Here is a 24,676-nt window from a genome sequence, read left to right as displayed (position 1 = left end):
GAGGTGGTGATGTAAAAACTAAGACAGAATGTATTGAAATAAAATGGATTCATTTGCTTAGAGCCAATGAGGATAAAGGGTTAAATGAAGTTATTCCAATTAGGCCTTTATTGAAATCACGTGATATGAAACACTAGGCTGTGCATATAAAAACTCACTGTGGGCGCAGTATTTTATGGATCTGAAGAAGTACTTGTGTGTATGAAAGCGCTTATCCTGTTTTTATTGTTTTATTGATTTTATTCAGTGAGCAAAGTTTTATTAAAGTTCCTGTTTGTTCTACACTTCTGCCTGACCAGCTATTTTTTCGATTTTACAGTTTTATAAATGGCAAGTTTCTTGAATAATCTATGATGTTTCAAGTAAAAAAAAAATGCTAGAAGCTGACAGTCTAGTTTGGAGCACAAGCAGATTGGAATGTAAGTTAAAGTGTAAAGAAAGCTGGCCATGCCCCCTGAGCTTTTAAGAAACTATTTTTAAAAAATTAAATATGTGTTCAGTTTTTAATTCTAATAACATGAGGTGCATCTATAATAATATAAGGTGCACTGGGACTTAAACAGTCTGCTTTATCTGAGAAGGATAAGCTACATACAGTTTCTTTTTTTGCTTTACTATGAAAAACATCAGGCTAGTACTGATATTTCCAGGTTAGCCAGATGATTATATATAGTTACCTGTAATCTATTAATAATTTTATAAATATATATATATATATATATATGTGTGTGTGTGTGTGTGTGTGTGTGTGTATTTCTCTTTCTTATGTTGACAGTGTGGAAAATTACATTTATATTCTCTCATATGAAATCTTATAGAGTAACATTTACATTCAAGAGAACACCCAACCATAAGTCCACAGAAATTCATCTTGTTTATTGTTCTTCTTACTATATTTCCTTGCATCATAGGTTATAATGGGTGGAGGTCGCATATACATGACTCCGAAGGGGACCCCTGACCCAGAATATCCCACTAGTTCCAAACAGAATGGGGTCAGGGGTGATGGCCTGAACCTAATCACAGAATGGCAGAAGATGAAAACAGGCAAGGTAAGACAGGAAAATGTTTATGACTCATTTTAGTACCTATAAACTGTGCACAACTATACAGCTGCCTATAGTTCATTGTCTTTATATAAAGATGTATAGTCTAGTATAAAGAAAAGTTATTGAGAAGTTCATCCATATCTCAAGTCCACACTACAAAGACAGCTTAAAGACATTATATCTGGATGCATATTTACATAAATATGACTCTAGTCATATTTCTGTACTTATGCACACAGATATACTGTGCATGTATCATCGCACATCTGCACAAATACAGACACATGTCTTACATGTCTGCATATTAATATGCCCAAGACCTTTTGTCAGAGCTGGAACATGTATGGCAAACCAGGGCTCATTTCATGTAGGAAGCTGCAGATATAAGTATGGGAAATAAAGACTTACAAAAACAGGTAGAGATGTAATGTTATGGCATGGACAAAATGTAATGTGCTGAGATGTAATAAGGTTGATGGTATGCTTGCGAAATGACAAGAAAAACATTTTTTTATATGAGGGGAACTATACCTCCCCAAACCCTGGTTATAGTATATAATTCTTCTGGGATGGGAAAAGGAGCCATGGAGGAAGGGGTAGAACAACAGTGTTACCATGAGTGTGTAAAGAATTGATAAGGATAGGGTACCAAACCTAGCTGTTAGTCTTGAATTATTGGAACTGTGCAGCTGCCTTTAGCAATAACAAAAAGTCTTGCATTTATTTAAGTGACAATATGGCTACTCTACAAAGGTGCGTGCTATAATCAATCTGTGGTAAATTATTCCAAATAAAATATTAATGTGTGTGTTTGGGTTTGGAAAGACTTTTCAGCATTAAGTTGTTTTATAGAGCTAAGTATTTACACATCTGAAAGAGCAGATGAATGCCTGGCCATAGCACAGTTAGTTATGGAAGGTTGACAGGGTGACATTGTTAGAATCCAGACTCAGAAATCATCAGGTTCTGAGCAGGCCTTTAGAGTCCACATTAAAAATACAGATTTATGAGTATATCCTTATTGAATAATTTTATTTTGTTAGCAGAACAGGATAATATAGACTGATGTATTATACATCTGATTAACTCATTTACTCCAATGGATCTCATGAAATTTGCACTTTAATTTACAATGGGTGGAGCCTATGCCTCTTGACAGACTTAAATTATGTCTTTACATTTCAAACAAATGTTCATATCTCTGGAACCATAGGGGTTATGAAAGAAGTATGCATTGCAAACTCTTCAGCACAAACTATTTTTATAATGGTAGTACTGTTTAGATTCTAGATTGTAAACAGAATTTTATAAGTCACAGTAAATACAGTTACAATTACATTTATAATATTTTGTAAACAACAACCACTCAGGTTACACACATACTGTCAACAGCATTTTATTCATCTAGCTGAAAGCTTTCATATGAGGCTAAGGAGTTCTGTCTATGTTACTTGGTTGTTGAGATATTTAGAAAATGTGAAAATTATATCTATATAAATTAATGGCATAAAAATAAAAGTTAATATCTATTTACCTTCACTAGACAGAGGTTAAGTATTAATACAGTTGAGTTTGCCATTGTGTAAGCTTTAAGATGATTTTTTTTAAATCTTGTACATTGCATGGTTTTGAAATTATTGATGCAAATATGAATAAGAAATATTTGATGCCTAGAGGCGTTGGTAGGAGTTAACTGTCGATGCACCTGGAGATGTCACTCGGATATAATGAGTTAAGTAATGATAAAAGATTGCTTCTTATTCCTCCATAAGCTTTATTGGTTTGTGAAGACCAGAAAACAGAATCTAGCTCTATATACAATTTAAGTATATCACAAAATAGCGATGAACAACTCAACCAAACTGATTTAAATAGGCTTGCTGTTATTGAGTGCTACTCTGTTTTTAGTGTACACAAAGAATATTTACACAATCCATTCATTCATTTAATTTTCCAGTGCCTGCTTTATCCGGTTCAGTGTTGTGAGGAAGATAAAGCCTATACTACCAAAGAGTGATCATAAGGCAATAGTGAAGTGAAATGCCACCTGAATTAGAAACCTAAACATATAAGTTCTGTGGCAGAGAGGGATGAATCCCTCACTATGGTGATGTGAGTGGTTGGTGCCTGCAGGAGCTGGAAGGGGAGGGAAGTGCCTCTGGCTAGACAGTTAGGTGACACCTAACAAGCCACTTAACAAGACAGTATTCCCAGGTTACCCTTGAAAATAAATACTTGTGTTCATTGGACTTACCTGGTTAAGGAATAAGTGCTGCAGTAGCCCTGTGAACTGCATATGCTAATGTGCATAGTAATGGCCTGTGCCACGCCCCTTCCCACAAGCACCTGGCAGTACATATGTAATCTTAGGACCTGCTTTCTGTAGTACTGCATTTGATTTTTGCTTAAGAAGTACATCTGAACACAAGGGTGGCATAAATCAGTTGTACAGATGTAAACTGTAGATTTAAATTATAGTAGATGTGTTTTGTTTTTAACTGCTGATAATTTTTTAACTGATTTATACATACATGCATTTGTGCTGCAGGGCTTGTCAGCTTTACTTAAGCAGAGCATTATTTAGAAATTGAAAAGGTTTATTTATTTAATTAATTATTTATGGATGAACTGAGTGATTGACTGAGTGACTGGGGATGTTGGATTGTTGGTAGTTGTTGTCATAGTTACGTTTACAGATGTATATTCTTCTATGAGTGGTGAATATCTTGGATAATATATTGGATAATAGGAACTAGGAACATAGGAACAATACAAGGCAAGCAATCATGGAGACCTTAAGATGCCTATCCATATACACATTTAAGCAGACACAAAAGTAAAAGTACTCACTACCCTTTTCAAAAACTTAATCTTGTTCACCTCCCATTTTGAGCAGGGCTGTATAGGATAACCTATGTATAAAAATGTGTGTCTACCTATCCAGTCATCAGGGCTAGTCTTGAGGTAGTCAAAGTAATTCTTTGACCTATAGTGATAATTTATTCCATAGGCTGGAAATACATTAAGTTTGGAATTTATCCCAACATCAAATTTTGTTTATTTGTTGGTGTACTTTTGAGTACCTAGTGCTGGTGTTTGTAGAGTCACTGGTTTTGTGAATAAATAGGGGATTCAAATAGAATTGGGTATTTTTATGGCTCACAAAGTGAGACACATGTCACATCACAACTGTCTTTAGCCTACTGAGTATAAGAAGCATCATGCTGATTTATCAGAACAGCTGAATAATTTAAAGCCTTTAGTTTTCTTGGTTAGAAATCATTAAGGCTGGATCAGTTGAGTGATATGCTTGGATTTGTACATACCACAGGGACATTGTATTTGATGATGGATCTGATAAGGGAAGAGTATAGTGGTAGCATGACTTCTTTGGATCTTAAAGATATTTCCTTGGAAATTAACTGGGCTAGATTGAAAGATATACTGTTATAGTGCAAACATGATGATTGAATGAATGAGACAGAGAGATGTCAACATAAGTACCAAGGTCTCTTATGCCTATATCTGTTTGAAGAGGAGTACCATTTATACCATATAAGATAGAAATATCAGTTTACCTTCATATTGTCGATCACATATGATCGACCGGCCACATCGTCGAACCGTTTCCGCGAAACCAGAGCCCCGAAGCTTCTAAAAAGTCGAATAAATGTCGAATTTCGACATTTCCAGCCACATCACACCTCCAAACCAGTGCTACCATGGGTCAAATAGGGGGTGAGATTTTGCCATTCAGATATGTGGAATTCGATGTTCGGTACGTTCGCACTTCGGTATTCATGGAAGCCGGGTCGACCATAGTGAGATTGGCATTATGAAGGTAAACCGAAAATATCTTTTCTTCTATTTTTGGGTCCCCTTCATCATTCTTATACTTACAGCTTTGCTACTCAGTGCCCCACATCCATGCAGAGTCTACCAGCTACTCCAAACTCCCCATACTTACTCCATTAATCCACCAGAGCCAGAGTGTCCAGGGGGGTATCAGCTGTGGACATTCTTTGTGGACTTGTCCACTATACCCTCTTGATACCCATGGTTGCATCTGAAGGCCAGGCATGCAATGGGATGTTGCAGCATATTACCTCACCTCTAGAGCAGCTCTGCCTCATATTTGAACAACACTTCCTGCCATACAGTATCCTCAGCCTCTGCTAGGGATTGTTGCAGAAGATGCCCACTTTACTCCTCTCCCTTCCTTGGGATGGTAACACCCATCCCTTTCTGCTGATCTGTCACTCACCTGAGCTGCTAATTGAACCTGGGCCACCTGGACTGTAATCAGGGCTTTATCCCTGTATGCCACTGGTATGGCAGGAACAGCTTTCTTATAATATGACACTATGCTGCACTGTTTTGCATTTTGCTTTAGATGGTTTTCTGAATATGTGAGCTAAATGTAAGTTTCAGCAGTCAGCATTTACCTGCTTTACTTTAATAATAAGCTGTATATTTTTGTATGTATGCTTAGCAGATTAAACTTTGCTTGTGAAGTCTACTACTACCAGAACTACAAAACACAGAGCTTTAACTTTCAAATTCTTATTTTTCTTTTAATGGTTTATTAAACTGGCACATAACCTAGTTAACAAACCCCTCACTCATGTCTGGTAACCAGGTTTTATTGACATGAATCCTGCTCATTGATTTACCTTAGGCATTTGATACTTTTGACCTACAGTCTTACAGCTTTGGACAGGACACTGGTTTCTGGTTCCAGAGCTACTTACATTAATGCTTCTCAGTCAAATTGGATAGCTCCAGTTTTATTAAATATAACCTATCTTGAGGGAAAGACTGAGGTTTTATCCTTTGCCCCTACTCTTTCCATTTTTCATTAACAACTTCCCTTGTCTACTAACAAACCCTAACATTATAGTTTGTACTGATGATCTCATCTTCAAATTTTCCCCAATGAACACATCATCTTAAAAGATCTTCAAACCAGCCATAACACTCACTGCCACATTCTCCAATCCAAACACCTCATTTTAAACTTCAGAAAACAAAACAGATGTTCTTAGGTACCCCTGCCTACCTGAATACCTTATAGTTTAAATGGGTCAACAGGCAGTGCACTTGCTTATCGTGCTGGAAAATGAAAAGGCTTGGGGTTATATTCCCACCTCGGGTGCTTAGATTAATTTTCCATTTCTGACATTCAGGGGTAGTACACTCCTGAGGGTGATATCCTTTGGATGAGATTTTAAAGCAAGGTCCCATATTACTGAGGTGGTGGCAGCTCAGATGGATGAAAAAGATCCTACAACACTTATCAAAAAGAGGATTAGGGGTTCCTTATTAACATATGTACATATTTACAGATATATTTACATATTCCATAAATAATTGGATTTCACATTTCAACATTTTTTCCATCTACTTATCATTCTCGCTTTCAAAAAGTCAGTGATAATAGAACTTGTGATGGGTCCCTACTCTGGACCAGCAGTCAGTGAGATTCAATCCTCACACTGATTTCCGTGAGGGACGGTAACTAAGAGCAAAGATGGATTCACATGGTATTTTTAGATGCAGCTCCCTGCACCAAGCACAATTTCCCTTAACAGCACACAGGGAGCATGCTCCAGACCTGGGCTGGACTCTCTTTCTCTCTCCAGACACACAGAAAACTCCACACTAACCATTTTGGAGCTGCCTGTATCTGTCCCCAGTAGCTGATACACACTTGGATATTTGAGTTTCACACACACATACACACCTGGGAAAAGATGGCACAGATTTACTAGCTGTGCCCCTTTCTGCTCAGACTCTAAGGTAATTACTTACCAGTCAGCTACCCTAAGGCTCTTACAAATGGTATCCAATTATACTGTGCAAAATTAATACTAATACAAATGATAGCATGTGATCATACCAGCAAGGCTTTCAGAAGCAGCCACAGTGTCACTAAAACGAGCATAAGTACTCTCAAGATGTTAAAGGTATTCTCTAAAGGACCATCCACAATGAAAAGTATTAACATTCTAATGATAAATACAATGGAAAATAAGAGCATACTGAATACAATAAACAATAGAGTTTCAACCATGGAGATATAAAAATAATACAGTTGGATAGTTTCTCACAGATGCAGAAAACAATACCCAATTATTCTCACTAAATGTCCCTGACTGACTAAAGAATTACTGTTCTGTGACTGCTTACTAAAGCAAGGCAAGCTGATGTGTGTTGAATATCTTACCACAGCAAAAGCCAGATGATGTTTCTCTTTGTGTGGATGTGTGAGATATATATATCCTGTCAGAAATCTTTCCTTTCAGGTTGCAAAGTGCTGGAGTGAGAGTTCCAAAGAAACCAGATGCTGGTTAGAGGATGACATCACCTCTGGTCACCTTACTCTGGTACAATACACACACACAGTTTTGCTAAGGTCTGTGGTAGCATCTGAAAGCTATAACACAATTTTAAACTTTCCATCCTTCCAGGGTTCTCCGATAAACATATACATTTGATCATTTACAACAATACAACCTAATATGCATGCATACATTCTTTCTGTCCAGCAGGACCTACTGTTGATGCAGTTTTAACATATGTAACTTTACAAATGTATTTTTAACTCTAACATCTGTATAAGCTAGTGTGATAGTCAAATAACATAAAATTATTTACAAAACTCCATCTAGCTATGCTGGCTTATGTACACATATACTGCCCTACTCTCCCTGCCACAGATGGCACTACCTCATAAAATCACAGAACTAAGCAGAAAGACCTTCTTTGTGCACAGTTATGTAGTACCCCCTTCTCTTTCCACCACAGTATCTTTTTATTTTTTTTTAAATGCCTATATTAAATAACTCTTCCATCATCTTTACCTTCTATACTTCCTAAATAATATATCTCTATTTCCTCATCATTTCTTTTTCCATAATAATTATGCAAAATCATCTTTAATTCAATATTATTTATACATTTATTTGAATACTAACTTTTTCTTAATCCTTTCTTATTGCACAAACATGTTCAGTACATTATTGTTCATTGCATTCATAACAAAATCTTTTTTCCTATTTCCTTATATAAAATACTTCCTTCAACTGACAATTTATTCATACTAAACCTCCATAAAAATGTTGACAGATTACTAATCCACTGTATCTTATTTATCTTCTGTTTATTGTCCTAATAACTTCTTTACCCAACCCCACCCCTGAACTTGCATAAAAAAGTCCTCAGTGCACTTTCATTCAAATTCCTATCACTTTCAAATTCCTTTACTTTTAACTTCCCATAAAAAAAGTCTTATCTTGATATTACTTTAATTCTTCACATTCTATATTCTTCTCTCTTTTGCAAGATTCTGCCTTATTACAAAAGGTCTCATACTTTACCTGAAAAATTCTTACTTCTATACCCTTCATTCATATTTTCTATCTCTTTTCTATGTCTTAAAATCTAGTATATATATATATATATATATATATATATATATATATATATGGATTCACTTTATATGCTCGAAATCCAGAAATATCAAATTTCAGAATCTCAAGTGCATAAAGTGGAAAGGCTAAAATATCGAACACCCAGAAGCGCGAAATTCAAAATTGCGACTTATATACTACACACACACCATACACATGCACACACTTTCCTCCCCACAAACAAACACACAACCCAATCCTATGTACAAGCAGGGGAGCCGGGCCCACCTGCACCCCACATGTGGGGGGCTGCACCCCCCATATCCCCCTACTTAAATATACTAGCTCCAATGCCACACTACATATACAAACACACAAAACATCACCACACAAGCTACATTCCCCTTGCACACACACAGCACAGTAACAAAACACACTAACACACACTACAGCCCCTACCCAAAACCCTTGAAATACAAACACTTACCTCAACCCATGAACACAGCGCAACAACAGAGCCGCTCATTCAAAATCTCTGAAATGCGAGATTTTGAATTTTGTGCTTCTGGGTGTTCGATGTTTTAGCCTTTCCACTTTATGGGCTTGAGATTCTGAAATTCGATATTTCAGGATTTTGAGCATATAAACTGAATCCATATATATATATATATATATATATATATATATATATATATATATACACACACACACACACACACACACACACACACACACATATATATATATATATATATATATATATATATATGTAATAAAGCCACACAAACTATGAGCTTATTAACTGCAGCCCTTACTACAAAAGATCTCATACTTTACCTGAAAAATTCTTACTTCTATACCCTTCCTTTATATTTTCTACCTCTTTTCTACATCTTAAAATCTAGTATAAATATATATATATATATATATATATATATATATATATATATATATATATATAGCCACACAAACTATGAACTTATTAACTGCAGCTCCCTCATCATTAAATGATATCTGGTGGCTTTTTCAAACTGAAATCTGGCAAGATCCCCCTGCCCCATCCCAAATAGTCCAAAAAGAGTTATTAAATAATTTTACTAGTTTCTGGAACTGGTTGCTAAAAAAACAAGCTAAGAATAAACTCCAGGAAAACAGCTGTTATAACCTTTGGTACTCCACTGAGTATGAATGATATTCCTGCTTTTCAGATTACTAGCATTCTAAGTAAAATATTTCATCTCAATGTTGCTTATAATTCTTTTGTAAATATCTTGAATAAAACAGCATAAAATATTAGTTTACCGTTTTGCAGAATGATCCAGAAACAGTTGGACAGCTTCAGAGAATTAATGCAATAATTCCCAACAACAACAGCAGTTCTTCCACTTTGAGGGTTAGTGTCTGCAAAGTCTGTAGCAATAATCTCATCCATTAGCAAAACAAAGATGTGCATCAAGAGTTAACTGCTGAAAAAGTTCCTGCTTCTTTTTGTGGACATTTTTATGCTCATAGGAAGGCAGAGTGAAAGGTGCGATTGAATGAAAATGCTTCCAAGGGCATGCATAATTATAGAGTGGGCATTCCCATGGTCATACAAGACATTATCTCTAAAACTGCTCTCCTTCCAATGAATGCTTCCTTCTGCCACTCTTCCAATTCTTTGTATACTTTATCACTCATCACATCTATCATCCTTGACACTGAATCTCCCTTAACTTTCTTAAAAATAAAGTTTAATTCTTCTAAATGTACATAATTTTATCAATATTTTGTGTCTTCTGTAAAAGCCTTCATCCTCATTTACAGTTTACTTAACATTACTTTCCTTATATATTTCTCTAATATATGCTACAATAATTCTTATAATCTCTTGCTGCTTATATTTAGTGTTTCCATCTTCACCTTTTAATTCTCTAACTAAATATTCTTTTCTTCTCACCATTTTGAAAAATAAGGATACACTTCCCCTTTTTTACCTTTTAAATAGTGCTTTTGTTTATGTAATAATCCTTCTACCATATTCCTATTTCTTTCATTTAACTGTGTTTCTTTTATAAAAAAAAACTATCCACCATTATTATCTAATCTCTTTTAGTTATTTTTAAACATTTTCATACACTTTCTTATCAACTTTTCTAACTTTTCTTTCTGTCTCAATATATACCTTTTATACTTTTTTAAATCACCACTTAGTCCAATCCATATGCAAGGGAGACATTGTTAAATGATCAACTCATCAATCCTCTTTTCCTAAATTACTGTTCAGAAATATTTTGCCTTGTTAACTTTTTAATATCTTTCCCTTCTTTGAATACATTTTTGTCTTTATAAATATCTATCCATATTGCCCCAGGGTCTGAAAAACCTTATATGATCAATTCAGTTCTTATAGTTCCTCTCTTAAAAGTGAAATGTTTTTCTTTTCCTAAATCAGTTCCCCACATTTCATTGCCTCCTCTACCTTCTTTATATCCTTTACTGCTTTTCTTTTTCTTCCTCTCAAATTATAATTAAAGTTTCCCACTACCACTATTTTCACATTCACAACTACAAATGGTTTTATCTTGTCAAACAACTTGTCTTACTCCTTAATTAATGTCTAAGCACATATGCCTAGAATTTGAATTACTTATTTCCCCCATCTAATGTTTACAATTACTATCCTTCTAGCGCACTATGGCATTGTTTAAATGTTTCATATTTTCTCTTTTCTAAATAGGAAGGCAATATTGGAACATAAATCTTGTTGTATATTTCATATGGTAATATCCCCCCACACAGAATTTCTCTGTATAGAATTATATTCATTAATAGGCCATGAATCCAGTAAAACTATAATATTAGCATCTAACTTCAAACCCCCTTGTAGCACACATATTTTTGGGCACCACTTTAGCTGTTTACATTCAGTGAAACCAGCCTTACATTTTTCTTTTCCCTTTTTTAACTTTAGGGGACATTTGTTTATATTTTTCATTTTTTGTCTTCATATAAAATGTTTCATATATTGTTTTACATATTTCTCATAATCAGAAACATTACCTTCTTGTTTCTCCAGTTTGATAATTCAGATTTAGCATCCATGTCTACTTTTACCTCCTGCACTTGTGTATAGTGTCCTTTTCACATTGTATACCTGTTGCCTTATGTTGTTTTCTTTGAGACTCTTCTTCCCCCTCAAAATTGTTATCATTCTCATCGTCCACTTCTCACTATCTTTGTTACTTTATTTCTACTACAATTTCTTCAATAATCTCTCTTTCCAGTTGTTACTTTTATCATTACTTACATCCTCAACAGACATTCAAACCAAAAGTGCACCAGCTTTTTAAAATATCTGAATTCCTTCTTGCATTTAGTGACTGTATGTCCTTTGTCTCCCCAGATTGGGTTCTACATAACTTTAATTATTTGTTTATTGGCTGAGCTATAGCTGCACAGAAATGACATTATTTAGGTTGGCCTGTATATCTTATTGTACCCCTTGCACCAATAACATGTATCACATTGGGCAAGTGAGCAGCTGCATTATTTTTTACAGATAATGCTGTCCCATCCCCTTTTCTGCATCTTTCTTCTTTACATTTCCTAATATTTGCAGCACATTCATATATTGATTTAAGATATTCTTTAGTTCCTCTCTCAAATATTTCATCAGTTCTGAAATGAAGAATTTTTTATGTAATTGCATCCTTTGACCTAAAAATAAATATTCATTCCATGGGTAAGAATTAACTTTTTTGCATTCAATTAAAAAATCTCCATAAGGTTAAGAACCTCAAAAGTTATTTCACAGAGTGTTTTTTCCTTAAGTGAATAAGAGATCTGTCATCAATGCCTGAAAACATCAAAGGAGTAGCCAAATTGTTCCATACATCACATATATTTTTTTTGCTTATAATGGTATCTTTTTTCTGTAATCCACTAGAAGCAGAAGTCCTTATATTAGTAGTCTCTCCTTCAGAAGTCCCAACTGTTTCATTCATTTTTTTCAGAAGATTCAATTTCTTCTGCTTGCTTTTGAACTAATAAATTACCAAAAAAAAAACTTCTCATCTACTTCTCCTCACAATAACATTCAATCCTCACCTGAATCACAGTGCTGCATTAGACCCAACAGCTTCTCATTACTGAGTCCTCCAGACTATATTTTGATAATGTGCATTTCCTTCAGCACATCAGATAAGTGTTCAATACTGTTTGCAATACCCTTGACTGACATTTCACTGCGTACCAAATCAATCTGCACCCCCCCCTTTTTTTTTTTGCTCAGTTGCATCTTGTAGCATTTTTTGCATCCTCCTATCCAGGTCTGCATCTTCTTCTTGCACTTTCCCCATGATGCTTCTCCTCCCAGCCTACTCTGCTCTAGGAATATGAGAAACCAATGCCTTCTTACAAAGTATAGGGGTGCTTTATTTATATACATATTTACATATTAGTGACAATATCCGATTTCCAATAAACATGATTTCATTAATTATTTCATTTCACAATACCCCAAACTACATAAAATACTTTCTTATCTAAATCTATTTATAATATATATATATATATATATATATATATATATATATATATGTGTGTGTATATATATATATATATATATATATATATATATATATATATATATATATATATACACATATATATATGTACATATATATGTATTCAGTCGTATCCATATTTCTATCCTCATTATTTTTAAAATTTTCCAAAAAATTTCTATACATAATTTGTTCCACAAATTTTTAACTCTCACATTTAGGTAAATGTGTTCTGTTGTTTCTTCTTCTTCTTCTACATAATACAGACACATTATTTCAGTTAATCTGTACTTCTGAAATATTTCCCATGGATTAATACAATAATATTTCCTCATAATATTATCATACCACATTTTTCTTTCTTCTTATTTCACGACATCAATCTTTATTTTCCACATTCTTATCTTTTGTTGATAACACTCTGTTTATTCATTAAAATGTTCTTTGTTCTTTTATGGTGCACGGTGGTGCAATGGTTAGCGTTGCTACCTCACAGCAAGAGGTTCTCTAGTTCGATGCTGGTGTGCCTTCTGTGCGGAGTCTGCATGTCCTCTCTATGGTCATGTGGGTTTCCTCCCACATCCCAAAGACATACTGTAGGTTGATCGGACACTCTAAATTGGCCCTAGGCATGAGTGTGTGCATGTGTGTCTTCCGGTTGGGTGCCGGGCTGGCAACTGGACACCATAAAACTCCACTGCCAATCATGAGCAGACAGGTGATCCGCAGTGGCAACCCCTAACTGGGAAAAGCCGAAAGACGAAGAAGTAATATCATCTGCATAGATATCATAACTGGAATTTTAACTTTTGTTTGAATTTTATAATTTGCATTCTTTTTTTTATTTATCTCTCTAACTATTGTATTCATGACTAAAACAAATAAAATACTACTCATAGGACAGCCTTGTCTTATACCATTATTCATATATATATATATATATATATTTTGCTTAACCATCCATTGACTAAGACTCTTAAAGCTGTTCTACACACTTGCTTGATTTTATTATTAACATTATACAAGTTCATTATTTTCCACAGTATATAATGTATTGACTCAAATGCTTTATTAATATTGTCTACTATAAATGTTATATCTTCTTTCTTTCTGTTTATATCATTTATAATTTTAGTCACTATAATTAATACTCATTGACATCATTTTCCTTTTATACCATGTACACTTTCCTTCATTATATATTGCATCTTATTCTCAATTCTCTTTTGTATTATTTTCATAAATATCTTATAATGTATTGTTTAGAAATATTTGTTTCCACTTTTATATCTTCCTTTTCTCCCTTTTTCCATATAAATTTTAAAACTCCACTACACAATTCCTTATATTTTAATCCTTCATTTAACTATTCATTGAATCCACATATTAAATACTTTTTCTGCCACCTTTCTAGATTTTTATACACTTCAAACTTAATACCATCTGGACCAATTGCTGATTCTTCATTTTAACTGTTTAAACACTTTTTCTAATTCATACATTGTGAGCTCTTTTTTCAAATTCTTCATTAATTTGTTCAGATTTTTTTACTTCCCATATTTTTATTATAGGTCTCATTTTTAAATAAACATTTCTTCCACTTCTTACAATGATTTCCATAATTTGTTGCTGACTTTTCCTTATATTACACTCTTTATCCTTCATTTATATCTTTATACTAATATCCTCCTTCACTATTTTACTTAAATAAGGTGAAACTTATTCTTTCTTCCTTGTAAAAATACATTTGTTTATGCAGTAATCTTCTAATGTTCCCATAACTTTTCTTATAAATTTCTTTCTCTTTCTCATAATAATATCTATTATTATTTTCTAAGGTATTCATTGCATCTCTAAGTATTTTGCGTATTCCTACTTTTCTTTTTTCTTTCTTTATTTTGCCAAAATAGATAGCTATCTTTATATTTCTTCTAAAATCAATCCACAATTCTGACCAATTAACATAAAATGTTTTCATCGTAAAATGATCCTTCCATAACTGATTAATATCTTTCTTTCCTTTTTCATTCCATTCCTTCTCATTTATTCTTTTTATACCTTTTCCTATCTTTATATTGTATTTATTATGTTGTATTTCCAACCATATTCCAGAAAAAGAAAAGGAGTGTGCGACCATGCAGCCCTTAATGAAAAAAACAAAAAACAAAATAAAACACCAACGCTTCTCACGTAGTGCCAAAGTAACAATGAGGGCCACAAAGCAGAAGTTTATCAGTAAAAAATTGAAGGAAACCAAGCAAACATAACATATCCAAGTTCAGTACAACTTAAGGAAGTACTTGAACAACTTGAACAACCACGAGGAGTTATTGAAGTGAAGTTTATTTTGCATAAAAAATAAATAAGAAAATAAGAAAAGGGTTAAACACTTTCATCCTCTATATGCAGGACTTCTTCCAAAACATTTTATAAATGGCATTACTATCATTGAAATAATCAAAAAAAAAGTCATATAATTCAAACCAATTAATTAAAATAAGTTGAAAATAAAAGGAATAGTGCAGGTAAAAAGCAATCAATTGTAATAGTATCAAATCACAAAAGAAATTTAAAAACACAATAAAATGTAATATAAAACACATCAGGAAAGTAGAATTATAAGGATAAAACCTTGTTAAGTATTAAAAAGATATAGTTATACCAATACATATATTTAAAATTGAGCAGCTCTGTATTTCAAGACTGGGCCAATAGAAATATATTCATTTAACCCTTTGTTGTTGGAGGCATTCAGTTTTAACTGCCATACCAACTCACTCATTTCTAGTTTTGCTTCCCAAGATTGTCCTCTAATATCCATCTATAATGCCAAAAAGGAACGTTGTGAAATTGTCACTTATCTGAGTGTGCAAACATAAGGAATTATTAGTGTTACCTTTATTAACAGAGTACACATGACAGTAAATCCATTTATGAAAATGCCACTCTGTTTTACTTACATAGTAACAAAAGCATTTTTGGCAGACAGCTATAGAAATTACATCCTTTCTACCACAATTACCATCACCCAAGATTATTTTATAGGGAGGGTTTCCCACCACATCTTCAGTTCCCTCAATGATGCAACTACATTGGTGGCATACACCACACTTCCTTGTACTCTTATGTGCTGACTTTGCAAAAGTGATGTGTTGACTCTCAAACAACTGCTTAAAGTTCTTGACCATTTTAAATACAAAGGAGGGAGATGTTCCAAGGGCCTTAGAAATATAGTCATTGATCTTAAAAATATTCTAGTTTTTAATAACTGCGTCCTTTACATTTTTCACAAGACCGCTATAAGTTATTACTAGGGAATGTGAAAAATTAGATAATGATGTTTTTTTTTATCTATAAGAGACCCATTATTTGTCCCAAGAGTTAAAGAACTACTGTGTCCTAATAATGGGGTATATCTAGTACCCCAATTTTGTGTAACGTCATGGCTGATACAATTCAAGAGGTCTGTAGGGTAACCTCTATCTAAAAACATCTTGGTTACAAAATCAACTTTCTCCATAAAGAGGTGAAAATCAGAACACATACAAGCTGCCCTAACAAGTTGCCCTTTAAAAAATATTCCTTTTGATATGTTTTGGATGGCAACTATAATAGTCAAGACAGCAGTTAGAAAAAGTGGGTTTTCTATAAATTTTAGACCCAAAGCAGCCTGGTATGAAATTCTTGAAAATTGTCACATCTAAGTAATCAATAGAGTCCATAGCATGGTGGCCCGAAAATGTCAAAAAGGGAGAAGTGTTGTTAATATAAAAAAGGAAATTCAAATGCATATTGGCATCCAGACCCTTCCATAAAGTAAAAAAAGTCATCCAGATATCGCAAATAAATATTCCAATGGTCAGTAAATGAGCTTCCTAGGACAAAAAATCTTCTCCCAGCTATATAAAGCTAGGTTTGTGTATCTGGGTACATAACTTGCATACATAGCTACGCCCTTCACTTGTCTGTAGAATTCACCTTCAAATACCACAATATTGTTGAATAGGATGAGTTCCATCAGTTCTGTGATAAAATTAATATTCAGCCCATTCAGCTGAGTCAGTTCAGTAATGGTCCCAAAAAACAACTCTAAACCATTTTGATTGGGGGATGGAAGTAAAAAGATCTATGATACCCACTGCAGAGAAACTAGTGGAGTTGCTAAAAAATGCATCTTGATCTTAGAAATAAAATTCCAGGATTCCTTTAAAATATGATCTACTGATCTGAGTGACTCCTTTAAAATGCGATCAACATACATCGCTAAAGGATAAGTTGTAGTGTTGTTAGCAGCAACAATTAAGAGGTAGAGTGGGCATCTAATTTCCTTATGGACCTTAGGTATACCACATATGGTGGGAATATAAAGGGGCTTGACTCAAAACCTATGTGTGTCTAAATCAATAACACCCTGGAGGAGTGTGTCCTCAAGAAATAAATCTATCTTTGTATAAGCCACAAAAATTTAATTTCTGGACACTGTCTCATATTTTTCAGTGTCCTGTAACAAACTGTAGATTTTAAAATTTAGTCAAATTTGTCTGCTTTTACTATCCCACCTTTGTCAGGTTTCATCACCCTAATTGACAGGTTTCCTCTAAGGTTGTACACACCTTTTTCTTCTTCTTTTGTAAGGTGAAAATAATGAGGGAGCTGGAAATATTTCAAACTGTACAAATCCCTCTTACAGGCCTTTTCAAACACAGCTATAGTGAGATTAAGGGGTGGGTTATATAGGCTCTTTTTCTTAAGCAGGTTGTTAGTACTATTGCCCAGATCACCAATATCATCTTTATGCAACATAAAGTTAAGTTTACGATTGTATAGTTTGAGTTCAGTAATAGCATCTGCTATATCAAACTTAGGTGCAGACATGAACTTAAACCCTTCATTAAATAAAGAAAAATGTTGTAGCATAATAGTTAAATCAGTATAGCTGAAAATCTTGAATCTCCAGAAGGATGAAATAATACCTTTGTTCAAACTCAGAATACCTTCAGTATTGTTAATAATAGGGTTATCCTGAGAACTGGGGCATCCTTCTATTTCTTCTAATTGTTCTTCCATCTTCACTTTCCCCTGCCTTGTCCTCTGTAACTTGGTCCCAGATGGGTCAGGGAATTTATTAAGAAAGCCCATCGTGATTTAAGTTCCCGATCCTTTCTGGCCTCCTTAGAGGAGGAAATTCTAACACTGAGTCTAGTTCAGGGATATTATCTTGGGACATTGGGTTTTGAAAATTATCTGTTATGTATTTGTGATTGTTCTCCAGAGGGAGAGTGGGGAAAAGCACTAAGGTAGTTACTGTTCCACTCACCAAACACTCTATATGTATTATCTTTGTTGGGTGGGGGTAAGCTTTATGGTTTGCATACTCCATCCGGTCCCTTATAATTTTCTTACGCTTTCTATCTAAATTAGTTTTAATCTGCTGCTCAGCATTGTTGAAAATCCTTTCATATTTTGCATTGTTGTGTTCAAACAGTAAATCATCCATAATATGTTTATTCAAGTCATTCAGATCATTAAATAAACTGTTAATTTCCAAGTTGTTACACTTAATAATGAATTGCATAAGTTCTATGCCATGTTTATCAAAAAGTTCTAATAGTTCTTTATGCACCTCCAACCCTGCCACAAATCCATTGGGATACTTAAAAACTCTCAAGGCTTTAGGAAACACTTTAATTTTAATACATTCATTCAAATACAGGTTATCAACCTGCAAGTTACACATCTTTAATAGTTTGCTTTCAAGATTGTCCAACATTCCCTAGATGTTCTGGTGCAGTGGGGAGGCAAAGGAAGAAGGAGAAGAAGAAAATCACAAGTCTCTATTTGGAGAAGAAGAAAATCACAAGTCTCTATTTAACCATTCATTTAAATTAAAATGTCTAGTGGTGTTTTCATCTTGGTCTTGCGGGTTGTTCCTAAAGTCATTAGATCCTGTTCCATTCTCCACTCTCCCCCTGGGATTCAGCAAGCAGCCATGCAGGAATAAGTTATTCCTGCACAGCATGGCAGCGCACCTTGCATATTCATGAAGGCACGCTGCCTGTGCTCTTAAACTAGCACGGAGCTGTGTACATGTGCAGGGGGTGTGTCTGAGAGCAGAGCTCTCACAATACACATGCCCTTGCACTCCAGAATTGCCTTTCGGCAATTAAAATGAGTGAGAATGCTCATAACACTCCCAACACATCAGGATACCTCTCAACTGTACAGATGTTCGCAGAATGCCCACAGTTTTGTTCCATATTTTGGTGTGTTCCTCCTAAACTCTGTACCTGTCTGTAAAATAGCTGAGGATTGAAGTCATTAAATAATGACAAAAATTTGAGTTTAAAAGACTCCACATCCTTCAGAAAATCCATGCTAATGCAAGACTGTAAGAGCAATATTTAAAATCTGTCCCCCTATTTGTACCCCCATCATTTTAGGGTTTGTCCAGAGTTTTTTGCTCCAAGAAGTTGAGAGGTATGCCCACCATGAAGCAGAAAGCTGATACAATAACAGGTTTAACATTAACAGGGATATTCTGAAGGGTATAGATAAAATAACACAACAAAACTTTTTTTTTTTATAAATGCGATAAAGTTTAAGTGTAGCTGCATGGGGTGTGCCTGTTGCTTAGCTACGCTTAGTCCAGCTTAAACAGCACAAGAAGTTAAATAGCAAGAGACATCCAGCATAAGCAGTATTGCAATAGTGTAGTGGTTAGAGCGTACTTTGCACTCAGCCATTCCTGGTTCAATTCCCACTGTAACCAATTCACATTTTAAATGTGACAGCAGTGCATAAACAATTTTTTTTTGTATTACCTACTAAATAACATATATTTGTTAACCGGAGTACTGCATTAGGTCCAGATGTGAGGTGTCAGTGTAATAAAGTGGTGAAATCCCCATATAAACACAAGTGCCCCATACAATATAATCACACATGAATAAATGTAACAAAAGCACATTGGGGGATGTCAGGGACAGTAAACAAATTTATAATATGTAATGAATGATGAATCAATAGAATACAGCAAATAGTCTATAAAAAGAAAAATAAGCAATGCTAAGCATTGCACAGCTCTGCTTACCAGGTGTAAGCATTGTGTAAATATGACTGCTAAGCAATAAGTAGCCCAGCTAAATGGATTTGCCCTTTGGTAAGCAGTGCTGAACCTGCCCCTTTAAGCAATGCCAGCTGTAGCTAAGCAGGTTTGCCCGAAGCTTAGCTTAGCTCAGCATATTCAAAACCATACAATCACGGCAAAGGGTGGAAAATCGGCCATATTTAAACCTCACAGGTGGGAATACAGCTCATAACTGGTTGCAGCTTCTTATTGTAGACACCATGGCTGGAGTTGGAGAGAGGGTGCACATCTGGGCGCAGCGCTGTGGCATCCAGGAGTCCAAGGTCACAGTAGGACTCCTGGTAAAAAAAACATGACAAGAGACTGCTGCAGGGCCCGTACCAGGGCTCCCAATATAAAGCGGAAGCCTGGGACTGCCTCGCCCATGACCTCACCAGTGCCACTGGTATCCCTCAGATTGGTGAGCAGGTCAGGCACCACTATGCTGACTTGAAACGGAGGAAGATGGAGCTCTTGGATCAGTGGATCCAAGAATCTAGGCAGAGGGGTGATGTCCCAGTAGTGTGTAAGTACTCATACCAGTAACTGTTTAATAATGTCTAGCCTGTGTATATGATGGATAGGTATGGCTAAATATTTCTCTAGTTCTTTTACAGCTGCAGCTGAGTGGGCTGTGAATCAGGAAGCCCATGCAAACATGCTGCAAAGGCTGCATCGCGAGGCTGGTGAGTAACAATCCTGCTTGTAGTAGTCATACCAAATAAATATAAAAGTAGGAGAAAGTCAACTGCCAGTATAAAAACTGTTTTTTGTATGGGTTGTACTGAATAAACCAGACAATATGACAGTAATAGTCCCATATAGGTCGTATTTAAATAAAACTGTAACTGCCTGGCAATAAAGCTCTAAATCCTAGAGTGATTGCGTTTACTCTGGTATTGTATGGCATTTTTAGTGTTGCATTCTTTGAATAGTAATGTTGTATTAACTACTGTTATCCACACCGTGCTACATAATAAAAATATCTAGGAATGTCTGTATAAGACTGTTGTAATCACAAGGTCAGATTGCAAAACTGAGGGAGACTTAGACAGAAAACAGTGAAGGGATAGACAGCAATATCCAAATAGCACACTTTACTGTGACTTAAATTGTTGTATTTTTAGCAGACACAGCCATGGTTTGAATCCTGGGAGTGGTAGTAAGCTGTATGCATAATCATGTCTATATTACATCACCGAATGCTTAAAAAAGCGAACAGTGATTAATCAACCCTATGTAAGCGAAAGCTTACAATATCGAAGTGTCAGAACTGTGATTTTTTTCCAAGATAAAAAATCGCTGTCCCAACAAAAAAAATAAAATAAAAAGCAATTTCAAACATTACATTAAGTGGGGGGCTTTGCCCCCACACCACCCTTACTGAAATATACCAACTCCGTGACCGCACTACAGTTCCAAAAATGGCAAAGTACCGAAGCGGCCAAGCGAATTCTTTCCCAGGGAAAGAATTCGCTTAACAGCTGCTTAGATATTTTGTATTTTCAGCCTTTTATGTTTGACCAAGACGCATTCGAAAGAATGTGTCTTCAGTCTTGTAATATAGACCTGTATAATTATACCTCTCAAATGAACAGATTTGTTCAAAATGTCCAGATAATTGGCTCATATTTTCTACCTGTTACCCTGTCCCCCTGGCAAATCAGTGGGATGATCTCATAATTTTAGACAGCAAATAATGACATACATCTAATTTTCAGGCATCAAAACCTTCAGAAAATGTATATGAAAACAAACCTGTCACTCTAGCAACTCACCAAAAGTTTATGAGAGCAATATTCAAAATATGTCCCATTTCTACCCCCATGTTGTTAAGCTATGACCAGAGTGTGTGCATTAACAGATTGAGAGCTATGTGCATAGTATTAACTTGGAATCTGGTAATAAGTGTGGAAACATTCAGGTAATGTTAACAAACATTCCCTCCACAGGTCTGTCAGATAAGAAAACTGTACCTTCCAATAAAGATTGAAATCCTGGACTGGTAGTGTTTAGTCTGGTATTGTATGGCATTTTTAGTGTTGCATTCTCTCTGAATAGTAATGTTGTATTAACCACTGTTATCCACACTGCGCTACATAATAAAAATGTCTAGGAATGTCTGTATAAGACTGTTGTAATTACAAGGTCAGATTATACAACCACGAGAGACTTAGAGAGAAAACACTGAAGAGATAGACAGCAATATCCAAATAGCCCACTGTACTGTGACTTAAATTGTTGTATTTTTACCAGACACAGCCATGGTTTGAATCCTGCAAGTGGTAGTAAGCAGTATGCATAATCATACCTCTCAACTGTACACATCCTTTCAGAATCTCCAGATAATTGGCTCATATTTTCTGCCTGTTCCCCTGTCCTCGTGGCAAATCAGTGGGATGATCTCAGATTTGTAGTCAGCAGATAATGACATACATTTGATTTTCAGACGTCAAAATCTTCAGAAAATGTATATGAAAACAAATCCTGTCACTCTATCAGCCCTTCAAGTTTATGAGTGAAGTATTCAAAATATGTTCCATTTTCACCAACATGTTGTCAAGCTTTGACCAGAGTGTGTGCAATAAGAGATTGAGAGGTATGTGCATAATATTAACTTGGAATATGGGAATATGTGTAGAAACAGTCAGGTACTGTTAACAAACATTCCCTCCACGGTTATACCAGGTAAGAGATGTAGAATTTAGCTATAAGACAGTTGAAGTATGCACATGTTTACAAACATACCACTGGCTAAACTAAGGCCATAGGGTAGTGTAATAATACCTGTACCTTACTGATTAGAGTAATGAGCATTAAAGTTGTGAGAACTACAAGGATATATAAGTTAATTGACATCCCCCCCACCATATCTGCAACAATAATTTAAATACACAAATCAATGGGTATGTTTACACCAAACCTACTGTTGGGACATATGTCCTATTGTTCAGTAAATATTGAAATGTGTTTCTATTAATGTTCCATGTTGAAATACTATCATTGGTGGCCTGTTGCTATCAATGTAACCTGCATGCAATTGTAATGGCCACTGTGGTTCCATATATGCATGTGTTATGTTTGCTATGCAACTGTTCCAAATCTGGTGTTTTGGGTTAATGGAAATATCTATGCATACTGTTATGGAATGTGTTGACTATTACTAACCCACATATGTTTTAAAACTGCAACACCATAGCATGTTTGGGAAGCCCAGTCCCAGTGGACCCACCTCTTCCACCTCATCTAGCTGTGGCACTGGGCTCCAGCATGTCTGGGACCCACCCCAGGACCTCCTTGTCTGCTGATCCTGCACCACCTTTGAGTGGAACCACCTCAGGGATGGGGATCGACCCCCGGAGCAGGGGCGGACAGGAAACTGTCACCTGTAGTCAGGTCCAGGGCTTGGTGCATAGTGAGCTCCACAGGGAGTTTGGAGATCTGCTACACTAGCTTGAGGGCTGCATGGCACATTTACAGGGTCATCCTGCCCCTCCTACACAGCCCCCAGCACAGCCACCTTCGGGGCAGTGAAGGTGCAGTGGTGACTGCCCATGGGTGGGGACCTCAGTCCCACTGTTTCCATTTGGGGGCTCATGGGCTTCCAACTTCCAAACACCCCTCCCCGTCCAAGGTGTTTACCCCATATGTGTCATATACCACCCCTGTATGCTGTCTTGTCTGTCTTCCTACCCAACCTACCTCCCCATATATACCTACTATCCTTCCCCAACATCCCACTTTCCCCTTAAAAAAAAAAAAAAAAAAAAGGGCACTCTGTTCCCCCCCAAAAATCTTGCCCGATACATAGCTGTCCATTTCCCACACATGTCCACTGGACATGTAATCTGGTCTAATTGGCTTCACAATATACTATTGTTGCCCTCACCCCATCTCAGGGGTTTGAGTATCCAAATCTACCTCCAAATTCAGTTTATATGCACAGCTATTGCTGTAGAAGACATGGACAGCTATGGACCTTCACTACACCCATCCTGCACACCTCTAGCTACTTTCCCTATTGTCTTTCCCTCTGCATGCCCCCTTTTTCACCACTTTCCTATAACCCCTTTTTCTTTTCTTTTAAATAAATTAGCATGGGGGTAAGTGGGAGTAAGCACTTTTAAGTGGGTTTAAGCCTGTTTGCTCAGCGGTAAGCAATGCCTACACAGAAAAAGCAATTTTCCTGCTAACTGGCTGTAAGCATATTTAACTGGAAGTTAGCATTGGTTACTTTTCATGCAAACCCACTCAAAACCACTTACAACTGCTTAAAAGTGCCTTAGTCACTCTATATCCAACAGCCCTTGTTCTGCCCAGCAACAAAATAATCTGCCCTTGTAAGTCTTGAACCCAGGACCCTGCACATCATAGCCACAGTGATTTATCACTATGCCATTTGAGCTGTACATAAATGTTATGTTTTCTCAAACATATGCAGCACAATCATTCAACAGTAGGAAAAATGTATTTATATATGTAGATGTATGTATGTATGTATGTATGTGTGTGTGTATATATATATATATATATATATATATA

At 35.6% G+C, this 24,676-nt stretch overlaps 1 protein-coding gene across 1 annotated transcript in view; it reads left to right on the top strand.

Moving 5' to 3' along the window:
- LOC122801254 (alkaline phosphatase-like) overlaps positions 1 to 24,676 on the top strand; it is a 327,942-nt gene that overhangs the window by 65,340 nt on the left and 237,926 nt on the right. The window contains exon 6 of the mRNA XM_044070806.1: positions 912 to 1,052. Within this exon, the coding sequence (XP_043926741.1) occupies positions 912 to 1,052 (141 nt within the window). The remainder of the gene's footprint in view (positions 1 to 911; positions 1,053 to 24,676) is intronic.

This window comes from Protopterus annectens, chromosome 4.part1, assembly GCF_019279795.1.
Source record: "Protopterus annectens isolate FY-2018-M chromosome 4.part1, PAN1.0, whole genome shotgun sequence".
Lineage (NCBI taxonomy): Eukaryota > Metazoa > Chordata > Ceratodontiformes > Protopteridae > Protopterus > Protopterus annectens.
The sequence above is the reverse complement of the archived record's forward strand: the minus strand, read 5'-3'. Positions and strand labels throughout refer to the sequence as shown.